The sequence below is a fragment of the Natator depressus genome, chromosome 15 (genome assembly GCF_965152275.1).
Source record: "Natator depressus isolate rNatDep1 chromosome 15, rNatDep2.hap1, whole genome shotgun sequence".
Lineage (NCBI taxonomy): Eukaryota > Metazoa > Chordata > Testudines > Cheloniidae > Natator > Natator depressus.
In genome coordinates this window covers 2,850,148-2,872,004 of record NC_134248.1, presented here as the reverse complement: position 1 = coordinate 2,872,004, position 21,857 = coordinate 2,850,148, and the positions used below count along the sequence as shown (strand labels likewise).

The 21,857-nt window shown below is 55.1% G+C and overlaps 2 protein-coding genes across 3 annotated transcripts in view; one reads left to right on the top strand and one right to left on the bottom strand.

Annotated features, from left to right (window-relative positions):
- DDX54 (DEAD-box helicase 54) overlaps positions 1–5,861 on the top strand; it is a 32,464-nt gene extending 26,603 nt beyond the window's left edge. The window contains exons 14-20 of the mRNA XM_074973063.1: positions 99–172; positions 770–955; positions 1,357–1,499; positions 1,585–1,698; positions 2,098–2,202; positions 2,780–2,877; positions 3,195–5,861. Of these exons, the coding sequence (XP_074829164.1) occupies positions 99–172; positions 770–955; positions 1,357–1,499; positions 1,585–1,698; positions 2,098–2,202; positions 2,780–2,877; positions 3,195–3,436 (962 nt within the window). The 3' untranslated portion in view covers positions 3,437–5,861. The remainder of the gene's footprint in view (positions 1–98; positions 173–769; positions 956–1,356; positions 1,500–1,584; positions 1,699–2,097; positions 2,203–2,779; positions 2,878–3,194) is intronic.
- CFAP73 (cilia and flagella associated protein 73) lies at positions 4,333–21,857 on the bottom strand. Of its 2 annotated transcripts, none has more exons than XM_074973295.1 (8): positions 21,631–21,857; positions 15,804–15,909; positions 13,957–14,061; positions 12,740–12,940; positions 10,728–10,949; positions 8,942–9,100; positions 8,440–8,568; positions 4,333–6,466 (listed from the first exon to the last, which is right to left on the bottom strand). In XM_074973295.1, the coding sequence occupies exons 1-7, from the start codon at positions 21,840–21,842 to the stop codon at positions 8,476–8,478; spliced, it is 1,098 nt and encodes a 365-aa protein (XP_074829396.1). In that variant the 5' UTR covers positions 21,843–21,857; the 3' UTR covers positions 4,333–6,466; positions 8,440–8,475. The 2 variants fall into 2 exon arrangements, with proteins under 2 accessions (XP_074829396.1, XP_074829395.1); XM_074973294.1 differs by having other exon boundaries at positions 21,635–21,836.

Below are 21,857 nucleotides of genomic sequence, written 5' to 3'. Positions count from 1 at the left end.
CCCTGTTTGCTTTTCCTGCTGGGGCTGGGAGCTTGGATATGTATTAGGCACTCACTGGTCTGTGTCCCTTCCTCCCGCTCTGGGCTCCTGGCTCAAAGGTTCTTGCTTTGGGGAGGATGAGCTGGAGAGACTGAAGTTCGTGGACAACATTAAAACCTACAGATCCAAAGCAGTGAGTACGAGCCGTGATCTGACACCAGGCCCCTTGCCTATCGGGTGGGGAAGGGAGCTCACTCCAAAGCTGCCAGCAGCATTGCCTTGTGTCAGAGCAAGGGGGCTGGCCTCTGTGAGCCCTTGACTTGGGCGTGCTGCCAGGTGCAGCGACCCAGCCAGAGTGCCACTGAAATGAATCTTGTCCATCCACTGTGGCAGCCCGGCGAATGAGGCTCCTCCCTGTGGGTGGAGGGGTAGCATTAACCCTCGCAGCACCTCTGTGGTGCAAGGAAGTGTGCTTGAGGGATCGCTGCCCCTCCACTGAGATGCAGTTGCACAGGAGTTTAAGGTGGGAACCAAGGAAGCTGGGACTCAGCTGCAACTACAGCTCCTCAGGCTCTGGGAAGATGCTCCCTGCCTGCACCAGGGTTGCTGGGCCGCTGCTGGGCCAGCTTCCTGGATATGTTACTGGAGCTGAGTGAACAGCGCCACCAGACCCCTGGGACCAGAGGCGCCAGGTTGAGCTCCCAGCCCAGCAGACAGCTCCGCCTGCCCCAGTGAGGGGGAGGGGTCCCCCAGGGTAAGCATCACTCACAGATTCCGTCTCTCGCACCAGACCATCTTTGAGATCAACGCCACCAACAAAACCCTGGCCAGTGATGTGATGCGAGCCAAGCGGAGCCGCGACCGCAGCCTCATCGACAAGTACCAGAGGGGGCAGCAGGAGAGACGGGCTGGGGCTGCGCTGGGAGGTCAGGACCCAGCAGTCCCTGCCCCTGAGGAGGAGGAAGCAAACCTCCAGGTATGGACTTGGAGGGTGCCAGTGCCATGAGGACATGGGCATTGCCAGCTTCTCAACCACATCCACTACAGGGCCTGCCTGGGGACCCTGGGAAGCAGCCCGCCTGGCTGGCCCCAAGCCCTGCACTGTGTAGTGTCAGCCCATGGCTGGGGGCATAAAGGGCTGGCTAGTGTCATGGCCCCGGTAACGTTTGCAGGTCTGTGTGTTGAGATGGGAGGCTGGTGTGATTGTGCCGGGGGCAGGGAGCAGTTTGCACAATTGGTAGCATTGCACAGCGCGAGGGTTGGGTGGGCATCTGTAGCCAAGGCACCAGCTGAGTCAGCTGGCTCAGCGGTTCCTGTCTGGAGAGTAGGGTGGGGGTTGGCTGTGCACCTAGTCCTCCTGTCTGATCTGTGTCCCAGGAAGTGTTCTCCGCCGTGGTGGGCAGGAAACGGAAGCAGCACCAGGTGGGAGAGGGCGTCAGGAAGAAGCAGCGTTATGAGGTGCAGCGGGACGAGGAGTTCTACATTCCCTACCGGCCCAAGGACTTAGAGAGCGAGCGGGGGTGAGTCACATGGACCAATGGCGGGATCCTCTGCTTCTCCCAGCTCCCCGAACCCCTCTGACCTCTTCCTTTTTCCCATGTCCAGGCTGAGCATTGGTGGGGAGGGCAGCGCGTTTGAGCAGCAGGCTTCTGGTGCCGTGCTCGACCTCCTGGGGGACGAGACCCACAACATGAGCAAGACCAAGCAGCTGCTCAAGTGGTAAGTGCCTGACCTGTAGGGGGCAGCAGCAGTCCAGAGAGGAAAGGCTCCTGCTGTGGGGAGGGCCATGGGGACAGCTGCCCCTCACACAGGGCACTCCCCACCTGGCGGGGGCCCTTTGATCCCCAGCAGGCAGCACCAAATGGTGGATTTTGCCTTATCACCCTCTCTTCCTTGCTCTGTTGAGTGCTGGGGGAAGTGCTATGGTGCCACCTAAGGATGGGATTCTCTCCACCACCCAACTGGGCTGGGGCTTCGTTGCTTGTGCCCCTGGGGCTTGAGGGGAGAGCGCTCATTCTTCCAGGTGGGGCTGATCCAAGCCAGCTTGGTGTTGATGAGCCCCCATTTCTCTCTTCCCCTGCAACGCCATTCCACCCCCCTGCCCTACCCCCCCTCCAGGGACCGCAAGAAGAAGCGGTTCGTGGGGAAAACTGGCCAAGAGGACAAGAAGAAAATCTGCACAGAGAGTGGCAGGTACATCAACGGCTCCTACAAGAACAACCTGTATCCTTCCAGACTGGGGAGCCTGGGGATGGGCTGGGGGCACTCCCGATGGGCAGGGGCAGAGACAGGGCAGGGAGCGACGTGTATCTAACCATGCCTGAGGGGCTCTTGCTCTCTACCCTCCCAGGACTTCCTGACTGCAGGGCACCATGGCAACTGCAGAGGAAGCGTGTCTGAGTGGCAGGGAGCAGCAAGGGGCTGGGCGCTTCTGTAGCTGCTGCGGAGGGGCAGAGGCAATTCCAGTTTGCAGTAGCGGGATGGTGTGGTGGCCCTGCTGAGCTTTGCAGTTGGGGATTTTATGAACTGGGGAGTTAGGGACATGGGCTTCCTTCCAGGAAAGTCTTCTGCCGAGAGAGAAACAGAGTGGTAGCAGGCACAGGGGAGAACACTGCAACTGCCAGCCCCAGCCTGCAGGGCCCTCTTCCTTTGCGATGTCTTGGGGCTGCGATCTTGAAGGAGGGAAGCATGGCCCGGGGGGTGGGGGGAGAAGAGATTGGGATTAAGGTGAGGGGAGAAGTCGCGGAGGGCTCGGGGCACCCTCCCAGCCCCCAGCCTTTCCTTAACCCACTGCCCCCAGCTATGAGAAGTGGAAGAAGAAATACAAAGTTGAGGAGTGGGACTCCGAGGAGGAGGCGGGGAGCGAGCCAAGAGGCGGGAAGCACCGTAGGGGCAGAGGTGAGTGCCTGGGGGTGAAGGCACTGCCCTGTGCAGACATTGGTGCCTTGGGGGATCCAGGCAGGCTGAGACCCAACGGGTGGCTGATATGCAGGATAGCATCAGCCTCCCTGCTGGATAGAGAACTGCTACCTCCCCATGGCCCAGCCGGCTGTGCGGGGGCTCCGCTCTGTGTGCCAGCCCGTTCCCTGCTAGAGTCCATTCCCCTTGGCATTGCTCTATAGCTCAGTCCCTGACCCAGCATCCTGGCACCAGGGCTAGGTGCGTGTGGGGAGCTGAGCAGGGGGAGAACTTTGAGTAACTCATTCCCCCTGCAGGAGGCAGGCGGCTAGCGCCCTCCCCAGGGAAGCACAGCTCCCAGCAGGGGAAGGTGCACTCGGAGCTGAAGAGCAAGCAGCAGATCCTGAAGCAGAGGAAGAGGGTGGCCAAGCAGAACTTTCTGCAGAAGGGCGGCCTGAAGCGGCTGAAAGGCAAGAACCGGCAGCGGGTGCAGGAGCTGCGCAGGACTGCATTCGGCCGTGGTGCTGCCAAGAAGGGTAAAATGAGGAAAAGGATGTAAAGAACGGAGCGTGGGAGAGCAGCAGGCCTGATCTGAGCAAAGGGCTGATTCCGAGCCATCTCCGCTTGCTGGGGGGTGAGCTGCCCTGTGCAGACTCTGGCCTGGGCAGGAGCCATTAAATGATGTTGTGGGTGGTATTTAGTTTCTGTTAGATGTTTGTCTCGAATGCAGCAGGGGGGAAGCCGAGAGAATTGTTCCTGTTTCCTTGACCAGCTAACTCTCTTCTGAGAGTGCAGGAAAACCTGTCGGGCGGGGTGGGGGGGAACCACAGCTGTGCTGGCCTGCACCACTGGTCCTTGTCTGGACTGGTTTTCACCACCTACTCACCCCTTCTCCCAAAGGATGCTCCTGACATTGCATGAGGCTGCTTTTAAAAGCAGTTTCTGATCATAGCACCTCCCTCTTCTCCTCCCCCCCCGGCAGCAGCAACACCTTGCTGGTCCCTGATTTCATTTGTTTCTGCAGAGCCCCCTCTCCAGAAAGTCTAAGCTAGCCCATGCATGAATTTGACCTCAGAGCCCCCTTGTGAAGAAAGGTAACAGCAGAGAGGGGTTTCCGAGAAGAGCACTCACTTTCCAGGCCTGGCTGCAAAATGGTGTTTATGTAATATGAGCTATAGGTCTCAGAGTGCATTGCAAAGGAGGTCAGTATTGTTCCCATTTTACAGATGGGGAAACTGAGGCACAGGGGGTGACTTGCCCAAAGTCACCCAGCAGGCCAATGGCAGAGCCAGGACTAAAGCCCAGTCTGAGTCCCAATCCTTTGCACTGTTTGATCATTGCTGTCCAGCTGTATCCCCTGGTAATTCCATTTCTCTGCCTCGAGCCAGCCAGATCCTTAGTCTCAGGGCTTAGCTCCTTATGTTATACAGACAAAACCACACAGGTTTGTTTCAGGGGACAAGACAAGACGTCACGTTTATTATAACACAGTTGGATTTATGACCAATAACTAATATCTAGTATCTATGTGTACAACACAAATGTTCTGCAGCTGCTGTATAGTTACCAGTCCTGAATGTAGCTTGAGTTCGTGGCAGCTAACTGGCCAGGAAAGCCAGGCACAAAGAAGGGCTGGGGCTCTGTTGGGCATGTACCAATGCCCTTCCATGTTGGCAGCAGAATGTTACCCTCCAAAGTCTTCCAGCTCATCCATCCTTTTTGTAGGCTTTAGTTTGAATCTAGTCTATAGGTCTTGCTGTGTCAAGCTGCCTCTGGGTTCAGTGTGATTGATCACCTGTTAATTGCAGACTTGACTTTCAGCCTAGGACCTGGCTTTGAAGTTTCCTCAATTGTACTTTTGTTCTTTTCTTTTGAGGGTGGACTCCTCTTACTTTGTCAGGGCTGTTGTCTGCATCTTCAGCCATTGGGTGTTTACACTTTATTTTATCAGGATGGGCTGGGGGTTGATTCCATCATCCATACATACCTCATTCACACATCTAAACTCATAAGATTACAGCAGGGTTTTGCAAAAACAAGTGAACATTTTAATGTGGAGTTTGAGTTACAATATGGACAAGTGTAAGGAATGGCAAACAGTGAGCCAAAGTTACAATGTTGCATTGATCAGTTCTACACTTACACAGCTGGGGGTACTCTCCTGCCTCTTCAGCTATGTGACCACTGGGGGGAGCAGTAAGTGTCCTCAGCTCCTTGTTGCCTGTCACACACCATCACCTCCCAACTATGTCAGTTGTGTGGGAGGCAGCACTCCCAGAATGAAGAGCCAGTGCTAGATCGAGATGATTAAAAGGTGGATTTTCTGATAAAGAGCCCCCAAAACTGTTGTTGAGAACCTGCACATGTGCTTTCCTCCTCTGACAATACCATCTGTGCAAGGTCTTCTGCTCTTAGCACATAAAAAGATGGAGGGATGTCCCCAAAGGAAAATGAATAAATGTGCAATCATAGAATATCAGGGTTGGAAGGGACCTCAGGAGGTCATCTACTCCAACCCTCTGCTCAAAGCAGGCCCAATCCCCAATTTTTGCCCTAGATGTCCCCCTCAAGGATTGAACTCACAACCCTGGGTTTAGCAGGCCAATGCTGAAACCACTGAGCTATCCGTCCCTGTCCCCCCCAGAGGGCAATGGGCAGCCACACCAGGGCCAGTACAAACTGGGACAGTTAAAGATACTTCTGCAATCCAGTGTCACCTGTAACAGTGCAGATGGCAAGAGGCAGCATGTGCAGGTCCTGAGCCAGCCGCCTGCAGTGAGGAAACTTCGCTTGCTTTAGACTTTAAATGCTTCCTGGGTCCCCTCAGATGGTCTCTCCTGCTCAGGGCTGCATGGCAGTATGCAAAGGGGGGAAATTGAGCCGTTTGACTTGCTTTTAAAAAGGGGCCTTACTGTTTTTTCAGCCTAAATTGAACTAAGCTTTGTATCAAAAGTAAATGTAAATAATGGCCCACACTTTTTTTACTCCAATAAATGATTTCTTCTATTGTCTTTCAACCTCCTTGCTGTGTGTGCAATGCAGACAACAGCTTAAGGGGACAGCTGCCTGGAGAAACTGACCCAGGCTAGTTTGATGGGCCCAGCTGTTGTGAATGCACACAGTCAGTTTGGATTTTGGAACCTTGTTTAACTAAATCAAGGAGGTGATGAAGTGTTTTAAACTGGGTCAGGCAGTTGCTGCTTTAATCCCTGCATTGCTCAAGGATGGAGCAACGTATTTGCCCCAAAGTGGCTGCGCATTCTACGTAGGTCCTGAGGTTACAGAAGAAGGTTGGAAGACTCCAGACCTCGGGGTTAATGGTGTATCAGTAGGTAGAGTTGATGGCTGGAAATACCTGAAGATCACCATGACTTCTGTCCCAGGCACTTCAGGAGCCTTCCCCCAGGCAGCAAAGTCCTGATGTTTGGGGCTGTCCATTTGGCTTAGGGGTGTCGTGTCTGTAGAGTGGCCATAGCATATGCAAAGGCTGCAGGTGCGGTGATTCCATGGGGCAGCAGGAGAGGAAGCTGCTCTGACAAAAGTCTGGTGGTGGTTAGCACAAAGCCCTGGTCCAGCTGCCTGGTCCAGCCTGGAACAGAGAAGACAAATGGATTCTGTAGTGCAGGGGAAGCTGCAGCCAGCTTTGCCTTCCTGTTGCTCTGAGAGCCCACCTGGCATAGGCCCTTTCTACCATACAAACAAGGCTTAAACAGGGCTGGGATAGGATTGTGTTCCAGCATGGTTTCTTTTTGCCAATGTGCAAAGAACTAGGATTAAAGACCCAGACTTTAGGAGCAGATTTACAAACAGGGTTATTGCTCCACAGGTAGGAATCACCTGAGGGGTAGAACAGGGGTCAGGCTGATCAGCTCTGTGGGCCTGAGCCAAAGCAGATACGAATCTTACAGCTCCAGCTTGGGCCCTTCGGCCCCTTAGCTCAAGGTGGAGCGCCTCCTGTGTTCAGCTCGAGGGTTCCAGTTCAATCGCTGGGCTGACGGCCATCACACGGGCTCACGGCCATGGTGGAGTTGTTTTTCTAATGCAAGCTGTCCACAGAGGAACCTCCCACCATTTCACTAGCACCAGGCTAGGAATGCTGGCCAGTGGGGCTCAGTCACAGCCTGGCTGGTGCCAGCACAGCTGCAGCCCGGGCCCCGTGCTCGGTGCAGGGTAGGGGCTGAACTGAGGCTGGAATGAGACAATGGTTTCTAACCATCAGTTCTGCACCAGCCCCCCCCCCCCACCGCATAGGAGCGGGGTGGGTCAAACAACCAGACTGGTTTGAAGCGGGCACTCTGGAAGTTTGCGAATAGGCTAATGTGAAGGGGCTGCTGCACTAGCAGGGCCTGGACTCCATGAGCCAGGTCCCTTCCAGGCCAGTGGAAACAGGAGCTTGCATCTCCCAGCCATGGTTGAGCAGGTCTGACTCCAGCAGGTGCCTTCAAACACAGGGGGAATTCAGGAGCCATGGCCCAGTCAGCCCCTGTGACCCCAGCCGCTATGGTCAGTGGGGTGGGTTTGTTAATTTCAGACATGACCCCCCAGCATCTCCCTGCCCACTGTGTCAGGCTGGAAAGAGCAGCTGTGGGAGTGGTACCTCCCCCAGTAAAAAGCAGGGTCACAGATATTCAGTGGGTAATTTGTAGGACATGTACTGTGGGGGTAGGGGAGGGGTCTGCCCCACAGTGCCTGCCCTCCCCCTTCTCCCCCATTGGCCCATCTAACGCTGACTTTGCGGGTCTCTGGGCAGATTGACAAGTGTGTCTGTGATCTTTGCATAAAGTGAGGTGTAGGTGGGGAAATGCTGAATTCATTCCTGCCTAGATCAGGCTGCTAGGCTGGTGCTTTCTGAGCCAACGCAGGGTAAAACTCCTTTGGGGCAGAAGCTGTAGGTGATTTAGAGGGGGGACAGGGGGGAGAGGTAAACTTTTTGGTCCGAGGGCCACATCGAGGTTGCGAAACAGTATGCTGCCCTGACCCCTATCCACACACTCCCAGAACCCCTGACCCATCCAACCCCCCCATACTCCTTACCCCTGACTGCCCCCTCCTGGGACACCTGTCCCTAACTGCCCCCCCAGGATCCCACCCCCTATCCAACCCCCCTCTGTTCCCTGTCTCCTGACTGCCCCCGCCCTGAACCGCTGCCCCATCCAACTGCCCCCAGGACCTCCTGCCCTTTATCCAAGCCCCCTGCTCCCCATCCCTTTACCATGCCACTCAGAGCAGCAGGACTGGCTTATTGGAAAACCTGGGAGGTGGGTAAGCCAGAGTGCTGGCAGCATGGCTGCAGGGGAGGGGCTGGGGGCGAGCATCTCTGGCCTGGAGATCAGGGGCCGGGTAAGACAGTTCTGCAGGCCAGATGTGGCTCGCGGGCCGTAGTTTGCCCACCTCCGATTTAGAGGATGGTGAGTCAGTGATATAATGAGGCTTAGCCCCCTGGAAAACAGCAATAAGTCGCATGCCTGATTTTGTAACACAAGGTGCAAGCTGCATTCAGGCAGGTGGGGGAAGAGGGTGGAAATCAGGGCTGCCCAAAGCCAGCCTCAGCAGCAAACTCACGGTGGAGGTGGCGCAGCTGGGAGGAGCCTGAGTGGCTTAGCTGGCAGCAGCGGGCGAGGGCTGTACGGCAGGTGCCCCTTTGCGGAGGTCAGCAAGGATGTCAGCCAGGTCGAGCATGCAGAGCTGCACCTGATGGAGACAGAGTGTGGTTGCTTTGGAAAGGAACTTTACCTGGATCCAGCCAGTGATGTCCTGAAAACACAAGCCTTCAAAGGAGAAATCCCAGCAGGGGCTGCTGTAGCAAATAGTAGGGCCCACTCCCTGTCATAGCCTGGGGTACAGAGGAGCTCACAGCTACTCTAGGCCTGGCCTGTCCCAGCAGGGGCACTGGAGGGAGCAGGACACGAGTACTGGCTACTCCAGTCCCAGCCTCTCCCAGGGGGAGGTGCTGTACAGGAGGATCAGCAGCATTGGCTGTAGGCTTTTCTCTAGCCTCCAGAGCACAGGGCTGGGGAAAGCCAAATGCCGTGAAGAAGAGTGGGCGGGCGGCTGCATCTCTGACCGTGCCGAGCTGGGTTTCCGTGTCCTCCAGGGGGACGTCCACCTGCAGCTTCATTTGCTTAGTCGCCAGCTGGAAGAGGTTGAGGGCAGCCATCTTGATCTGACCCAGTTGCAGGGTCTTCTTGGTGGCTGTGTTCTGGATCTCAGTCCACTTGGACTCCTGCATTGAGATTGGAGCAGAGGGTTATGGGATGCCTTGACACAGGCACTGCATCCCGCCTCCCACTCTGCATTCCCCAAACCGCCTGCCCCAGCCACGCAGCGCATCTTCCCTACGCCACGGGAGACCACCAGTCCTGGAGGGCTCTCAGCACCCTCGCTAGAGCAGCGATACCCAGCCAGCAATTTCCATGCACCAGAACTGGGTTAAGCCCACAGAGCCCAGTGATAGTTGTCCCTGCCTCAGGGACAGATGACACCCCCTCCCACAGCAGAGTCTTCGATCAGTTGCTCCATCCCAAGCGATGCTGTCTCGTGTTCCTCTGACCATGAGGCTCTTGCCTTGATTCCCCTTGGCAATGTCCCCATCTGTGAACTAAGCCTCGGCCCGGCCCTGGGAGGTAGGGATGGATTATCCCCACTTTGCGTAGGGTGGGAGGGGACAGCGTGCTCAGGATCAGGCTGCACACCAGCAGCAGAGTTAAGAGGAGAACCCCAGCATCCTGGCTCCTACCTGGCTGAGCCCAGCTGTACACCTGCACTTCCAGTCCTGTGGGCATGGCACCCTGCAGCAGCACCCACCACATAGCCCCATGGCATCAGCTGTGAGACAGAGCAGCCTCCAGCTGGGGGCATGCACACATTCCTATTCTGCACTCTGGCAGTCCTGAGTTCAAATCCTCACAGAGGGGCACAAGTGCTAACTCCTGCAGTGACCTCATTCTGGTGCAGCCCACAGAGCCATGCCTGATGAGCAATGAAGACCCACCCCCATGCCTTGTCTAGTGAGCAACAAGGAGCCACCTCAGCTCACAGAGTCCCTGTTTGTCCCTTGGGGGGGTCCACAGACAGAGCCTGCCCAGATGATGTTCTCGATGCTGGCATGATAGAGCCTGATGTGCACTGCGCCCCATCCCCCCACCAAGGCTCCTGAGGTGGGAAAATGGGTTTGGTGGATGTTGCATCCTGCAGGCTAGTGCCTGGCCCAAGCGGAAGCACTGGTGTGTTATAGACACACCAAGTCGGTCTGATCCTAGCCCTAGCAGTGTTTGCTCCCCACCGGCTGCACCCGCATCCCTCCCTCAGCACCCTGCTCGCAGGGGCTACACCACCAGCCACCCTACTCTCCAGCCTGCTCACTGGAGCAGGAGGCACCAGCATGCTGTGTGGGTGAGGCTGGCACCATTCCAGCAGGAACCGGACCCAGCTCACTCAGCCCCTCCAGGGTTCACAGCTGTTCTCTTTAGGGAAAGCGAGGGGGAGGGCAGGAGCCATTCTGAAGGGACTGCCAGCCCCGCCATGCTGGCAGAGAGCGAGGGCCCAGCTGGGGAGGGACGGCAGAGCAGGAATGCGGCCAGTACCCCTTCCAGCTCAGGGTAGGTCACTGCGGGTGGGTGGGGGCTTTCAGGCAGCAGGGCCCATTATGGTAGTGGTGTGGGAGAGTCACTGGGGCCACTGCTAGGGGCTGAGAGAGCCCCTGGGACTTGGCCACACATCCCTGCCCCACAAGGCTGAAGGAGCCTCTAGGGAACTGCCCCATGCCCCAGTTTCATAGGGCCAGTGGAGTATCCTAACAGTCTCCCACCCCTCTTCCCCTGGCATGCTGGAGGGCTAGTCTCCCCACTTACCCACTGGTGCACCTTGGCCCGGGCCTCCTCCCGCTGGGCCTGCAGCATGGCCAGCTGGTTGTTGAGTTGCATGATCTCGTTGTTGCTCTGCTCCAGGTACTGCTGGAGCTGGGCACGCTTTTCCGCCATCGCCTCCCGGCTCCCCAAGTCCTGCTGCACCAGCGCCACGTTGGTGGCGGTCAGCGTCCTAAAGCGGTCGATCAGAGCCTGGATTTCATGAAACTGCCCGGGGAGGAAGGGACAACGGGGGAGGCAGAGGGTTAGGGGTGCTCATTCAGCACAGAGGTGCAGGCCTGCAGCCAGGGAACTAAGTCCCTTTCACAGGTGGCGTAAGAGAGGGGTTACGCTGGATTTGAATTAGCAGGGCTGTCCTGTTACCCCGACTGCATCTCTACTTCGGGTCAGGGACATCCCGCACCCTGTGATCCTTTGTTTCCTGCCTGCCCCCTCCCCCACAACCCCTGCCTCAAGATCTCTAGTGCACTAGCATCCCCTGTGCACCTGGCTCTAGCAAGTTTGGGTGGAGTATCCAAGTCACCATGGGTCACTGGAATCCGAGCCAGAACCAGCTGCCTCCCACCGTACTCCTTGCACATAGACAAGGTTACTGGGTGGCTGGGACGAGCTGAGGGCCTAGCGGCTTTCCTACAGCAGCCGGCGCTGCAGGCGGAGCATGGCGTGTTCCAGCACCTCTCAGCCGGGGGAGGCCACCTCCTCACCCGCAAAGGGGCAGGACGGGGGGCAGGGTTAGCTTGTTTCAGCACCACCGGTTTCAGGCTACAAACCTCCCCAAGCGCATCAGCGGGGGCGGGGTCAGAGCACTTGGCGGGGGCGAGGAGGCTGCTCTGGCTGGGAGGACCAGGGCAGTTGTGGTGACAGATGCTGCAGCTGTGTGACTGGAGGGGCGGGGCAGTGCTGGGGGGGGGAGGGGGAGGTGCTGGGGCCGTGGGGCAGTTGTGGGGAAATGTGCTGTGGCCTGGAGGGTTCTGTGCTGGAGGAGGCATGGGGAAGTTGGGGGCGATGGGTGCTGTTGCCATGGGGGGGCAGCATGTGATGCGGCCGCAGGGGGAGCAGGGCAGTTGGGGGGGGGGGAGTGCTGTGGCTATCGGGGCGAGACGCAGTTGGGCGTGATAGGTGCCGTGGCCGTGAGGGGCAGTTATGGGTGACAGGTGCTGTGGCCATGAGTGGGTCCGGGGCAGTTGTGGGGGGAAGGTACTTTGTCCTTGAGGAGGCATGGCACCCTTGTGTGGTGGGAGGCTGCTGCTGTGAGGGGGCACGGGGCAGTTGTGGGGCGGTACTGCAGCCGTGAGGTGCTGTTGTGTGTGATGGGTGTGGCCATGTGGGGACACAGGGGGCGTGGGGAAGTTGGGGGTGATGGGTGCCGTTGCTGTGAGAGGGCGCTGGGCAGTTGGGAAGGGGGCATGTGACGCGGCTGTGAGAGGGCGCCGGGCAGTTGAGGGTTACGGGGGCTGCGGCCTTGAGGAGACGCAGGGCAGTTGGGGGGGGGTGCTGCGGCTGTCAGGGGGCGCAAGGCAGTTGGGGGTGATGGGTGCCGCAGCCATGAGGGGTAGTTATGGGCGACGGTTGCTGCAGCTGTGAGGGGGCGGGGGGCAGTGTGGGGGGTGCCGCGGCCGTGAGGGAACACAGGGCAGTGGGGGAAGGTTGTGGGTGACGGGTGCTGTGGGCCGGAAGCAGGACTCGGGTCACTTGTTGCTGGCACCGGAGGTCAGGGTGGCTCGGTAACAGCAGTGGGACAGGGCAGAGGGGGCGGCACAGGAACCCGGGGACTTCGGCAGTTGGAGGGACTGAGCACTTGCAGGGGGTCTCAGAGTGCTTTTCAGCACAGGGAAGGTCAGTAGCTGGGAAGGGGGCAGTGCAGAGCTGGGGAGGGGATCAGGTAAAAAATGGGGAGTGGGGAAGTTGGCATGGGGGCATCTGGAGACAGGGGTAGTGCCCCCTGCTCGTGCCCCTGACCCTCCTCCCCAGCAGCTCCCTGCAGAGTCCCCCCTCACCTGCTCCGTCTTCTCCAACACTCCCTGGAGATAGCTCCGGAAGATGGCATGGGCTTCCAGGTGCCTCTGCAGCCTGTCCCTCTCCACGAGCAGCCGGGCGATCTCCTGGCGCAACTGCATGGCCTCCACAACCTTCTGCACCACCTGCTCCCGCTGCTCACTCACTTTTTGCAGTGCCCGGCTCCGCTTGGAGTCATTGTCCTGCCACCCACAACACAGGGAACCAGGTAATGCCAAAAGGCAAGCTCCCCACCACACTGAGCCCGCATGCTTGATGTGTAGCACTGCTGCCACAGGGTTCTGTTCTAGCAGGGGCTACTGCTATGAGGGTAACAACCTTCTACTGACACCTTGCTGGAGAAGCTGCTCCTTTAGCTCAAGCTGTTGGAGCTTTGGCTTTAGGTCCCTGATTCAGTCCCCACTGATAAGTTGCACTGTCTGTGCGTATGTTGGGGAATCAGAAATGGTCAGAACCTGAACCCTGGATCCAAATGCACCTAGAGTCTAAAACCAAAACGTGTGGCTGAGAGTGGAGCCCAGACTGGATCCTTGTAGCTGCAGGACTCTGTGGCTGAGGTCAATAGTGGTGCCTGGATGCGCTGAGGAACTTGGATGATGAGGGAAATGGGGAAATGGCAGACGTGCGCAACGACTCTGTTTGCTTTCAAACAGGTTTCTAGCAACTGGACGTCTGACATCATGAACGCCAGTGAAAACAAGGTAGGATCAGAGGCTAAAATAGGGAAAGAACAAGTTAAAAATTACGGAGACAAGTTAGATGGATTTTATCAGGCCCTAGCGACTTGAACACTCAAGGAGCTGACTGAGGAGATATCTGAGCCACTAGCAATTGTCTTTGAAAAGCCATGGCAAACGGGAGAGAGATTCCAGACGACTGGAAAGGGCAAGTCTAGGGCCTAGCTATAAAAAGGGGAATAAGGACAACTCGGGGAATTACTGACCAGGCACTTTAGCTCAGTGGTTTGAGCATTGGTCTGCTAAACCCAGGGTTCTGAGTTCAATCCTTGAGGGGGCCATTTAGGGATCTGGGGAGTTGGGGATGGTCCTGCTTTGAGCAGGGGGTTGGACTAGATGACCTCCTGAAGTCCCTTCCAACCCTGATATTCTAGGATTCAATACCTTCTGAGTACAGTCCATCCCCACCCCAGCAAGCAGGCTTTCCTCCCGGCCCTGGGATGTCCATGTGGGTCTTGTACCTTCAGGAACTTGTCAAATTTGAAGATGGCCTCCTTGAGCTGCCCCTCCTTGTGTTGCAGCTCCTTCCGGCGCTGCTGCAGGCTCTCCATCTTCATCTGGAACTCCTGCAGGAGGACAGAACAAGGCCAGTCAGGGGGTGGGGCCAGCCCAAGCAATCCTTCCTGAGTCTTCACCAGCAGGGGGGCAAGGACCCACAGAGCACCTGGGCTTGGGTGAGGGGGCTCAGTGACTGGGAAGAGAGGCCTTCAAGGCTGCATCCCCTGCAGTGCCAGAGCAGCAGCAGGTCTGCCTATTGCTGAGTGTTCTATAGAGCAAGGGTAACATGCTGCCAGAATGTGGGTCTTACAGTCTCCTTCTGATGGCTTGTCCACACATAAGGATACAAGCCTACTAGTGCTACCAATTGAGGGAGTTAGCCCTTCAGCACAAGCAGCAGAAAATCATGCTTTTAACACTGAAGGTCCCAGGTTCCTGCCTTGCTATCAGCCGAAGTGGCAGCAGTTATACAGAACAAGGAGTGGAGTGCTGACTAAATGCTCTGTGCAAAGCCCTCCCTGGCATTCTGGTGGATCTAGTCCCTGTTTCGTCTTAATCCCCCTGTGGCTCCATGTCCAAAGGACTGGCCAGCGTTATCAGTGCTGCATGGGTATACCGTTATCACTGTCCCTTGGGCTCAGCCATAGTAGTCACAGTGGAGCTGAATATCAAGCTGCAATGCCTGCTAGACTGGGGGCTTCCATGGGAATTAGGCACCTAAATACTTTTGAGGATCTGGGTCATTATTAGTAACATTTTATTTGTATTGTGGTAATGCCTAGCAGACCAGGACCCCACTGCTAGGTGCTGTACAGTCACAGAACAAAATACACACCTTTTGTGTCTATGCAGGAATATCTGGCCTGCAGCACAGAGCATGTATGGGAGTACAGAGGGTGGGGAGCCTGGGGACAGAGTGAGGGGCCACTATGAGTCAGGACAAACCCTTGTTAAAACATTCTAGGTTCCATCCAAAACATTTACTGACACACTTGATCTAATACTGAGGATCCAGTGATGGCCACTGCTGGTGCAGGGGCCTTCTCCTCTGCAGCAACTGCCATCTCATTAACTGACTTGCCCACTCTTCAGATCTCATCTAAAAGCTTTTTCCCCTTGCCCATCTCTTAGTCCCTCTCCCCTGTCACTGCTCAGCCGTTACATTAAATATCTTTCTATTATGCGATTCTCTAAATGTACCATTTTATTGTTCTCTGCTGTTTAATTCTGTAACTATTATTACATCGCCAAGGTGTTTTGTACTGTTCTCCCTCTCTCTCGCTAGGTACATACTTGGCCACAGTGTGGTCTATCAGATTAATAGGCCAATTAATGCTGGGCAAAATCATGTTTATTATAATCAACACTAGTACACCAAAGGAACCCGTAGTGCTTTACAAACTGCAGCACCATTTGTTGCTGCTAAACTTTTCAGATTTGGGCCAAAATCTTTTGGTTACTTGAATTTTCCCTGAACAATTTAAATTTTCCCGGGGGGGGGGGGGGGGAAGCATTTTTCCAACCAGCTCCAGCCCAGTGATGTTGAGTGTCTTTAAAGCAGGAGTTTTCTCCATTGATTGCATTGTGCCTCTCCCCTCCTGCCCTTGAGCCCTCAGGAAGTGACCAGCCACTCCCCATCATGCAGCCCCAGTGACATGAAAACAGCAAGGACTTGCTTTCCATTCTCAACCTCCTTCGAGGCTCTGATGCCCCCCAACCCCTCGTCCGTTCGGGGACCCCACCATTTAGGAATCATGAATCTCCAGTTAACAGGCACAGCCCCGGCAAGGCCCCGTGCAGCTGTCGTTACCTCTTTCTGTGCCAAGAGGGCTTCTTCCACCTCTGCCAGCTCCCTCCTCTTCTCCAGCAGGCGGGTGGCAGGGGTCAGGTAGTCGTCTTCTCTTTCAGGCATTTTCCTGCAGGGGAGGAACAAATGGGAGAGTGGCAGGGCCCACCTGGCCCTAGTGGAACTCTGCTAACTCCTCTTCAGCCTCCATTGCCATCCGTGGCACCCAGGATGCTGGAAAAGCTACGCCGGACAGGGCACGGCACTACTGAGATGCAAGGGCACCACACTTGCTTTTACTGCAAATGCCACATGTTTACTTGGATCCCCTGACGTGAGCTGGGCCACTGCAGCTCCACAAGCCAGCACTTCTCCTCAGTGGCCACCACCCTGTGCTCCAGATGTAACGCTTTCATGTCAAGAGATGCACAGTCAGCAAGCAACCTAGCTAATTTCAGGGCTGGCCTTGGGGGAACGTAGAGCCATGACTTGAGTACTAGTTTTTTCCCCAGTTCCACCCCGATCTATCCCAGAGGACGAGCCGAAAGTGGTTTCTAATCCAGAGCCTGCCAGGTGCCCAGAAAGAGATTGTGGTTTTACAATCACAGGTTTCCAATTTGTTTTAAACTAATTTTTTCTCCCCCATGTTACTGTTCGAGAAATGACAGGGAAAAGTGACTCCTTAACGAATGTGCAGGGCAACAGCAAGCTCGACTGGGCCCAAAGCAACAAAATGAAACCAAAAAAGGTGAGAGCTCTTTTCTCAAATCTCTTCCAACTGTCACAGGGTGACTGGCCCTTTAAGAAGGAATAGGTCCAGTTCACCTCCAGCAAGGGCCTGAGTGCAGGGCTGCCAACTTTCTAATGGCAGAAAAAACCCAAACACCCTTGCCCCACCTTTTCGCCAAGGCCCCACCCCCACTCATTCCATCCCCCCTCCATCCGTTGCTCACTCTCCCCACCCTCACTCACTTTCACCAGGCAGGGGCAGAAATGTGGGAGGGGGTGAGGGCTCCGGCTGGGGGTGCAGGCTCCAGGATGGGGCCAGAAATGAGGGGTTCAGGGTATGGGAGGGGGCTCAGGGCTGTAGACAGGGGGTTGGGCTGAGGGAGGGGGTGCAGGCTCTGGGAGGGAGTTTGGGTGCGGGAGGGGGTTTTGACCTGGGGTAGGGGGTTGGGGTGCAGGAGGAGTTCGCAGTGCAGGCTCCGGCCAGGTGGCGCTTACCTCAGGTGGCTCCCAGAAGTGGCAGCATGTCTGGCTCTCAGGCGGAGGGGCCAGGGGGCTCTGCGCACTGCCTGCGCTCACAGACGCCGCCCCCACAGCTCCCACTGGCTGTAGTTCCCAGGCAATGGGAGCTAAAGAGCCAGCACTCGGGGTGGGGTCAGCGTGCAGAGCCCCCGTGGCCGCCCCGTGCCTAGGAGCCAGACATGCTGGCCACTTCCAGGAGCTGTGCAGAGCCAGGGCAGGCAGGGAGCCTGCCTTAGCCCCACTGTGCTGCCAACCGGACTTTTAGCAGTGCTGACGGGAGCCGCCAGGGTCCCTTTTTGACCAGGTGTTCTGGTCAAAAACCAGATACCTGGCAACCCTGTGTGAGTGCACCTGGCCTCCCTAAAGAGCCAGGCAGCAGCTCAGCGAAGGGAACAGGAAGGAGCAGTAGTTGAGTGCTAGCAAATGAGAGCTGTTGGAGAGAACTGGTGAGAGCAGGAAAAGCCTGCTGAGTATCTGGCTCCTGCAGAAGCACCTTGGTAAAGGGGAAGAACCAGCTCAAGCAGAGCAGGCCAAGCCTGGATTCTGGAGGGAGATTCCCATGGGCAGGGGTAGGACTTGCAGGCAAAGGGACTGGGGAGTGAAGGGATACAGGGAGCCCTCTTGCAAGGGCCTGAGCGCTGCAGGAGAGTTGTAAGCAGCACCGACAATTGCCAGATGTGGGGGCCCTGGAATGCGAGTGGGGCTGGAGAACTGCTGCATTTTAACTTGCTATGCTCTAGGGGGAGAATGGTCTGACTTTGTGGGATCTGCTGGAGGCTGAAACTACTAAATTATGCCAGGCTGCAGGGTTTGTATTAGCCTCTGAAGGGGACAACATTCTTTTCCCAGGCAGAGAAGGTAACCATTGGTCTGATCTGTGGTGGAGAAGATGGGCACCTCAGTTGGCGCTGGGCACTGTTGGGAAAACCAAGTAAGGACTTGCTTGTTGCACTGTGGCCAGCCACAGAAGGGTGCTCTGGCAGGGCAAGCCCTGCTTACATAGTTATAGTCCTTGTCGGTGTTATTTATAGCAAAGGAGGTCAGACAGAGGAGTCATTACTTAGTTCAGTGGTTCCCAAACTTGTTCCACTACTTGTGCGGGGAAAGCCCCTGGCGGGCCAGGCCGGTGTGTTTACCTGCCGCGTCCGCAGGTTCAGCCGGGTAAACACACCGGCCCGGCCCGCCAGGGGCTTTCCCTGCACAAGCGGCGGAACAAGTTTGGGAACCACTGACTTAGTTGATGGTGTTGCTTAAAAAAAAATATTTCTAGCACTTATGATGGCAAAGAATGTGAACCAATGTGGTGCCGTCTGAGTCTGCAGGCAGCCTGAAACAATAGCTCTGAGGCATGTAAACTGATTCCAGTTCTTGTGATCTGGGTGTTAACTCTGATACCTAATGACAATTTAAATATAAGATTACTAATGGCTTTACACCTGATGAAAGTGTGTGTTACAAGTCCCTCCCTATGTCCAATCCGTAGGAGACTGGAGTCTGTTACTGCCCCAGATAAGAAGATGTAGCAGCTTATGCTTTTAGCACTGGAGGTCCCTGTTTCAATCTCTGATGTACTTGCCAAGATAGTGGCTGTCACATAAGCGCTCACGCACACATGCACACACACAAAAGAGGAACGATCCTAGTACAATGCTCCCCACAAGATAATGTGGGTGGTTCCACAGGCAGGCAGAGTTTAGGAGAGTTCTGTCACTTTGATTCTTCTAATCTCACCCCGCTGCCACCAATTTCAGAGGGAGCAGCTTCATGTGCTATAAAGTGGCATGAACCCAACCAGGGTTCCCAGCTGTGGTGGGCAAGAGTTTAAAAATCACAAGTCACCCCTGGTGTCCCTCTGTTTTAAAAGCCTGCTCTCAGTGCCTGAGATGTAAGTGTCACTTGCTGTGATTCCCAAGTTGTGCCCTGATTGGGTAGCAGGTTAGAAGGCGAAGCTAATTGTTTGTTTTTCCTTTCTCCCATGCACAGAAAACTGGTGGCTATGCACTCCCACCTGAGTCCCTATAGAACTGACTCAGCTCAGTGAGACTTGATTGGCTAGACAAATGTGGCCAAACTGGAGGGGAAAAAAAAACAACCCAAACTTATCAGGACTGGGTATCACCCAAAGAATATAGTTACGGAAATGTTTGGGGGTTGAGCTTTGTCTATTTGTCTTTAGTAAACTCAGATGTGTTTGGGGGGCAGCTGTCAGCCATGCTGTAATTTGGACTGGCAGTGTTGATTCACTTGCTAGAAGGGATCACTAGGTCATCTAGTCCGGCTTCCTGTGTAACACAGGCCAGAGAATTTTGCCCAGTTACCCCGACCCTGATCCAGTAACTTGTCTGCCTCAAGCAAATCTTCCTGAAAGGCTTCCAGTCTTGAGCTGGAGATTCCACCACTTCCCTTGGTAGCTTGTTCCAATGGACAATCCCCCTCGTTGCTAACAATGTGTCTCGCTTCAGCTTCCAGCCATTGGTTCCTGCTCAGCCTGTCTCCTTGCAAAGGTCCTTAAACACGAATCAAGTCACCTCCAATCTTCTTTGTGATTGAGCTCTTGAAACCTCTCGCTGTAAGGCATTTTCTCCAGGCCACAAATCTCTTTTGTGGCTCTCTTGCACCCCTCCTATTTTCCAACATCCTTTTTAAAACGGGGACACCAGAACTGGATGCGGTATTCCAGTATTGGTCTCATGAAAGTGACCTGGGCTTTACTAAGCTGTGTTCCCAAAAGACGCAATGAAACCACAAGTCTCACTATCTTTAGTATATTTATTAAAGCCCCAGCTGCTGGAGTCATAAGATTGCCTGAGAATCCAGGCACCAGAAAAAGGAAGGGCCCAACATTAATTGGCTTAAAAATCACAACACTTGTTTTAAATAATTGCATGAGTTTCACACCTGACTCCTAGTTTTTGAATGCTTGAGGTTGGCAATGTTGCACACAAGAGAGGCAGTGTGATTGGGTGGACAGGACACCAGACTGGAACTAGGCTACAAAGGTTCCAGTGTAGATTCTGCCATTAACCTGCTGCATGACCTGGAGTAAGTCAGTCCCTTCGCTGCTCTGGGCCTTAGTTTACCAAGCTATAAAACGAGGGCCATGATACTCACCCTCCTTGCTTTGACATGGATGTAAAATATGAAGTGTGGCCATGGCTTAGGAAATTGCTTAAAATACAGCACAGTACAGCCAAGGTAAGCATACACAGGCAGCAGATGGGATCACCACACACTCCTAACCTGTGCTGTAATTGTTCTAGAACCAGGCCTTCTGAGTGCAGACAGCAGCTCTTTTGGTACAAGATAAAATGTTCACACATCCCCAGGAGCAAGAAGCAACACTCCACAGAAAAGCAAACACAAGCTTCATCAGGGCTTTCTAGGAATGCTTCCAGTGCCTCATTTTCACTTCCTCCGACCCTGGTTCCACCCCCTATATTGCCAACCCCAAATGTTTAAAAAGCATGAGTCAGGCTCACCAAAAATCATGAGACTGGCTTTCAAATCATGCGGTCATGTAACAACACTAGATTTGGGTTCTTTTTATTGGCCTTCTGCTTTGTGAGCCCTTAGGATGCGCTGGGGTCACATTTGAAGTGGTCTCCACAGCCACAAGCGCTAGAAATTTACTTTTTCTTTAAGAATGAAGGCTGAAATCATCACATATCCACTTGACTCCAGGAGCTGGGGCTTTAAGGAAAACAATAATTATCATGAGATTCATGACAAAATCCTGAGAGTTGGCTGGAAAAATTTAATATCTGGATGGAATTTGCTGATTTGGCTAAGTAGGAATGTTGTGCAGAACCAGTCTGATTACACCAAAGTACCGACAGCACCAAGGCAGGCTTCAAGTAGGCTTCCAGCAGAAACCTGCCTGGTTTCCTGCCAACTAAGCCCAGGCTTCCAGGATTCACCGTCCTGGAGCAGCCAGCCATGCAGACTACAGCGTCAGGTGAAATTTCAGGACTTTGCAGGATCTGTATCTCCGGGGCAGCCAGACAGCCCAGCCCCCTGCCACACGGCCAGGTCTCCAGGGCTTCCGGAGTTTGGGGCACTGGGGCAAGGCTCACTTCAATTTCATGGAGAATTTCAAAGCTGTTGGGGTTTTTGTTCTGAATTGGAATGAAACCAAATTCTGTAATATTAAAATCCTCCACAAAACAGAATCTGCTTTCTCTGCACAGCTCTACTTGGGACGCTGTGGGGTGCTGGCAGAATTCCAGCCCTGATCAGCAAGCAGGGTTAGAACAGGCTACTGAGAATCATTCCAGGAAGCATCTGTTAAGTGTTTTCTTGCTGGCATAAAACCCAAGAATTAGCCATCCCTCCAGCTACCCAAATAAAGACACCCACTGCTATTAGTATCAGCAGGAAGACTACTCCCCTGAGGGCCTGAGCCAAAAGCGGCCTACCCCACCAGGCTTCTTGCGCAGAGATCTGCCAGTGCCTTCATAGCTCTACAGAGGGCCTAGCTATGCAAATAATAATAATGAGCGTTATGCAGGCTCCCACAAGCGGAGGGGTTCCCAGTGCAGCTGCGCAGACCTCTTCACAACAAGCAGCCACCTGCAAGTGGGGGGAGATAGGGAGAGGATCTTACTCACGGCAGCAGTAGCTTGTCCCGGAAAGCTGCCCGCAGATATTCTTCCAGTTCGAAAGCCATCGTGGCCCAGCCCCCAGCAGGGACCCTCGGCTCAGGGAATGGGGAGCCGTGGGCCCCCAGCTGCCGTCCCAGCGCCTGCAAAGGGGCAAGGCAGGGAGCAGAGCCCATCCGTTGCTAAGGAGACAGTCAGCACAACGTTCTGTTGCCATGGTCACGCGTTCGGA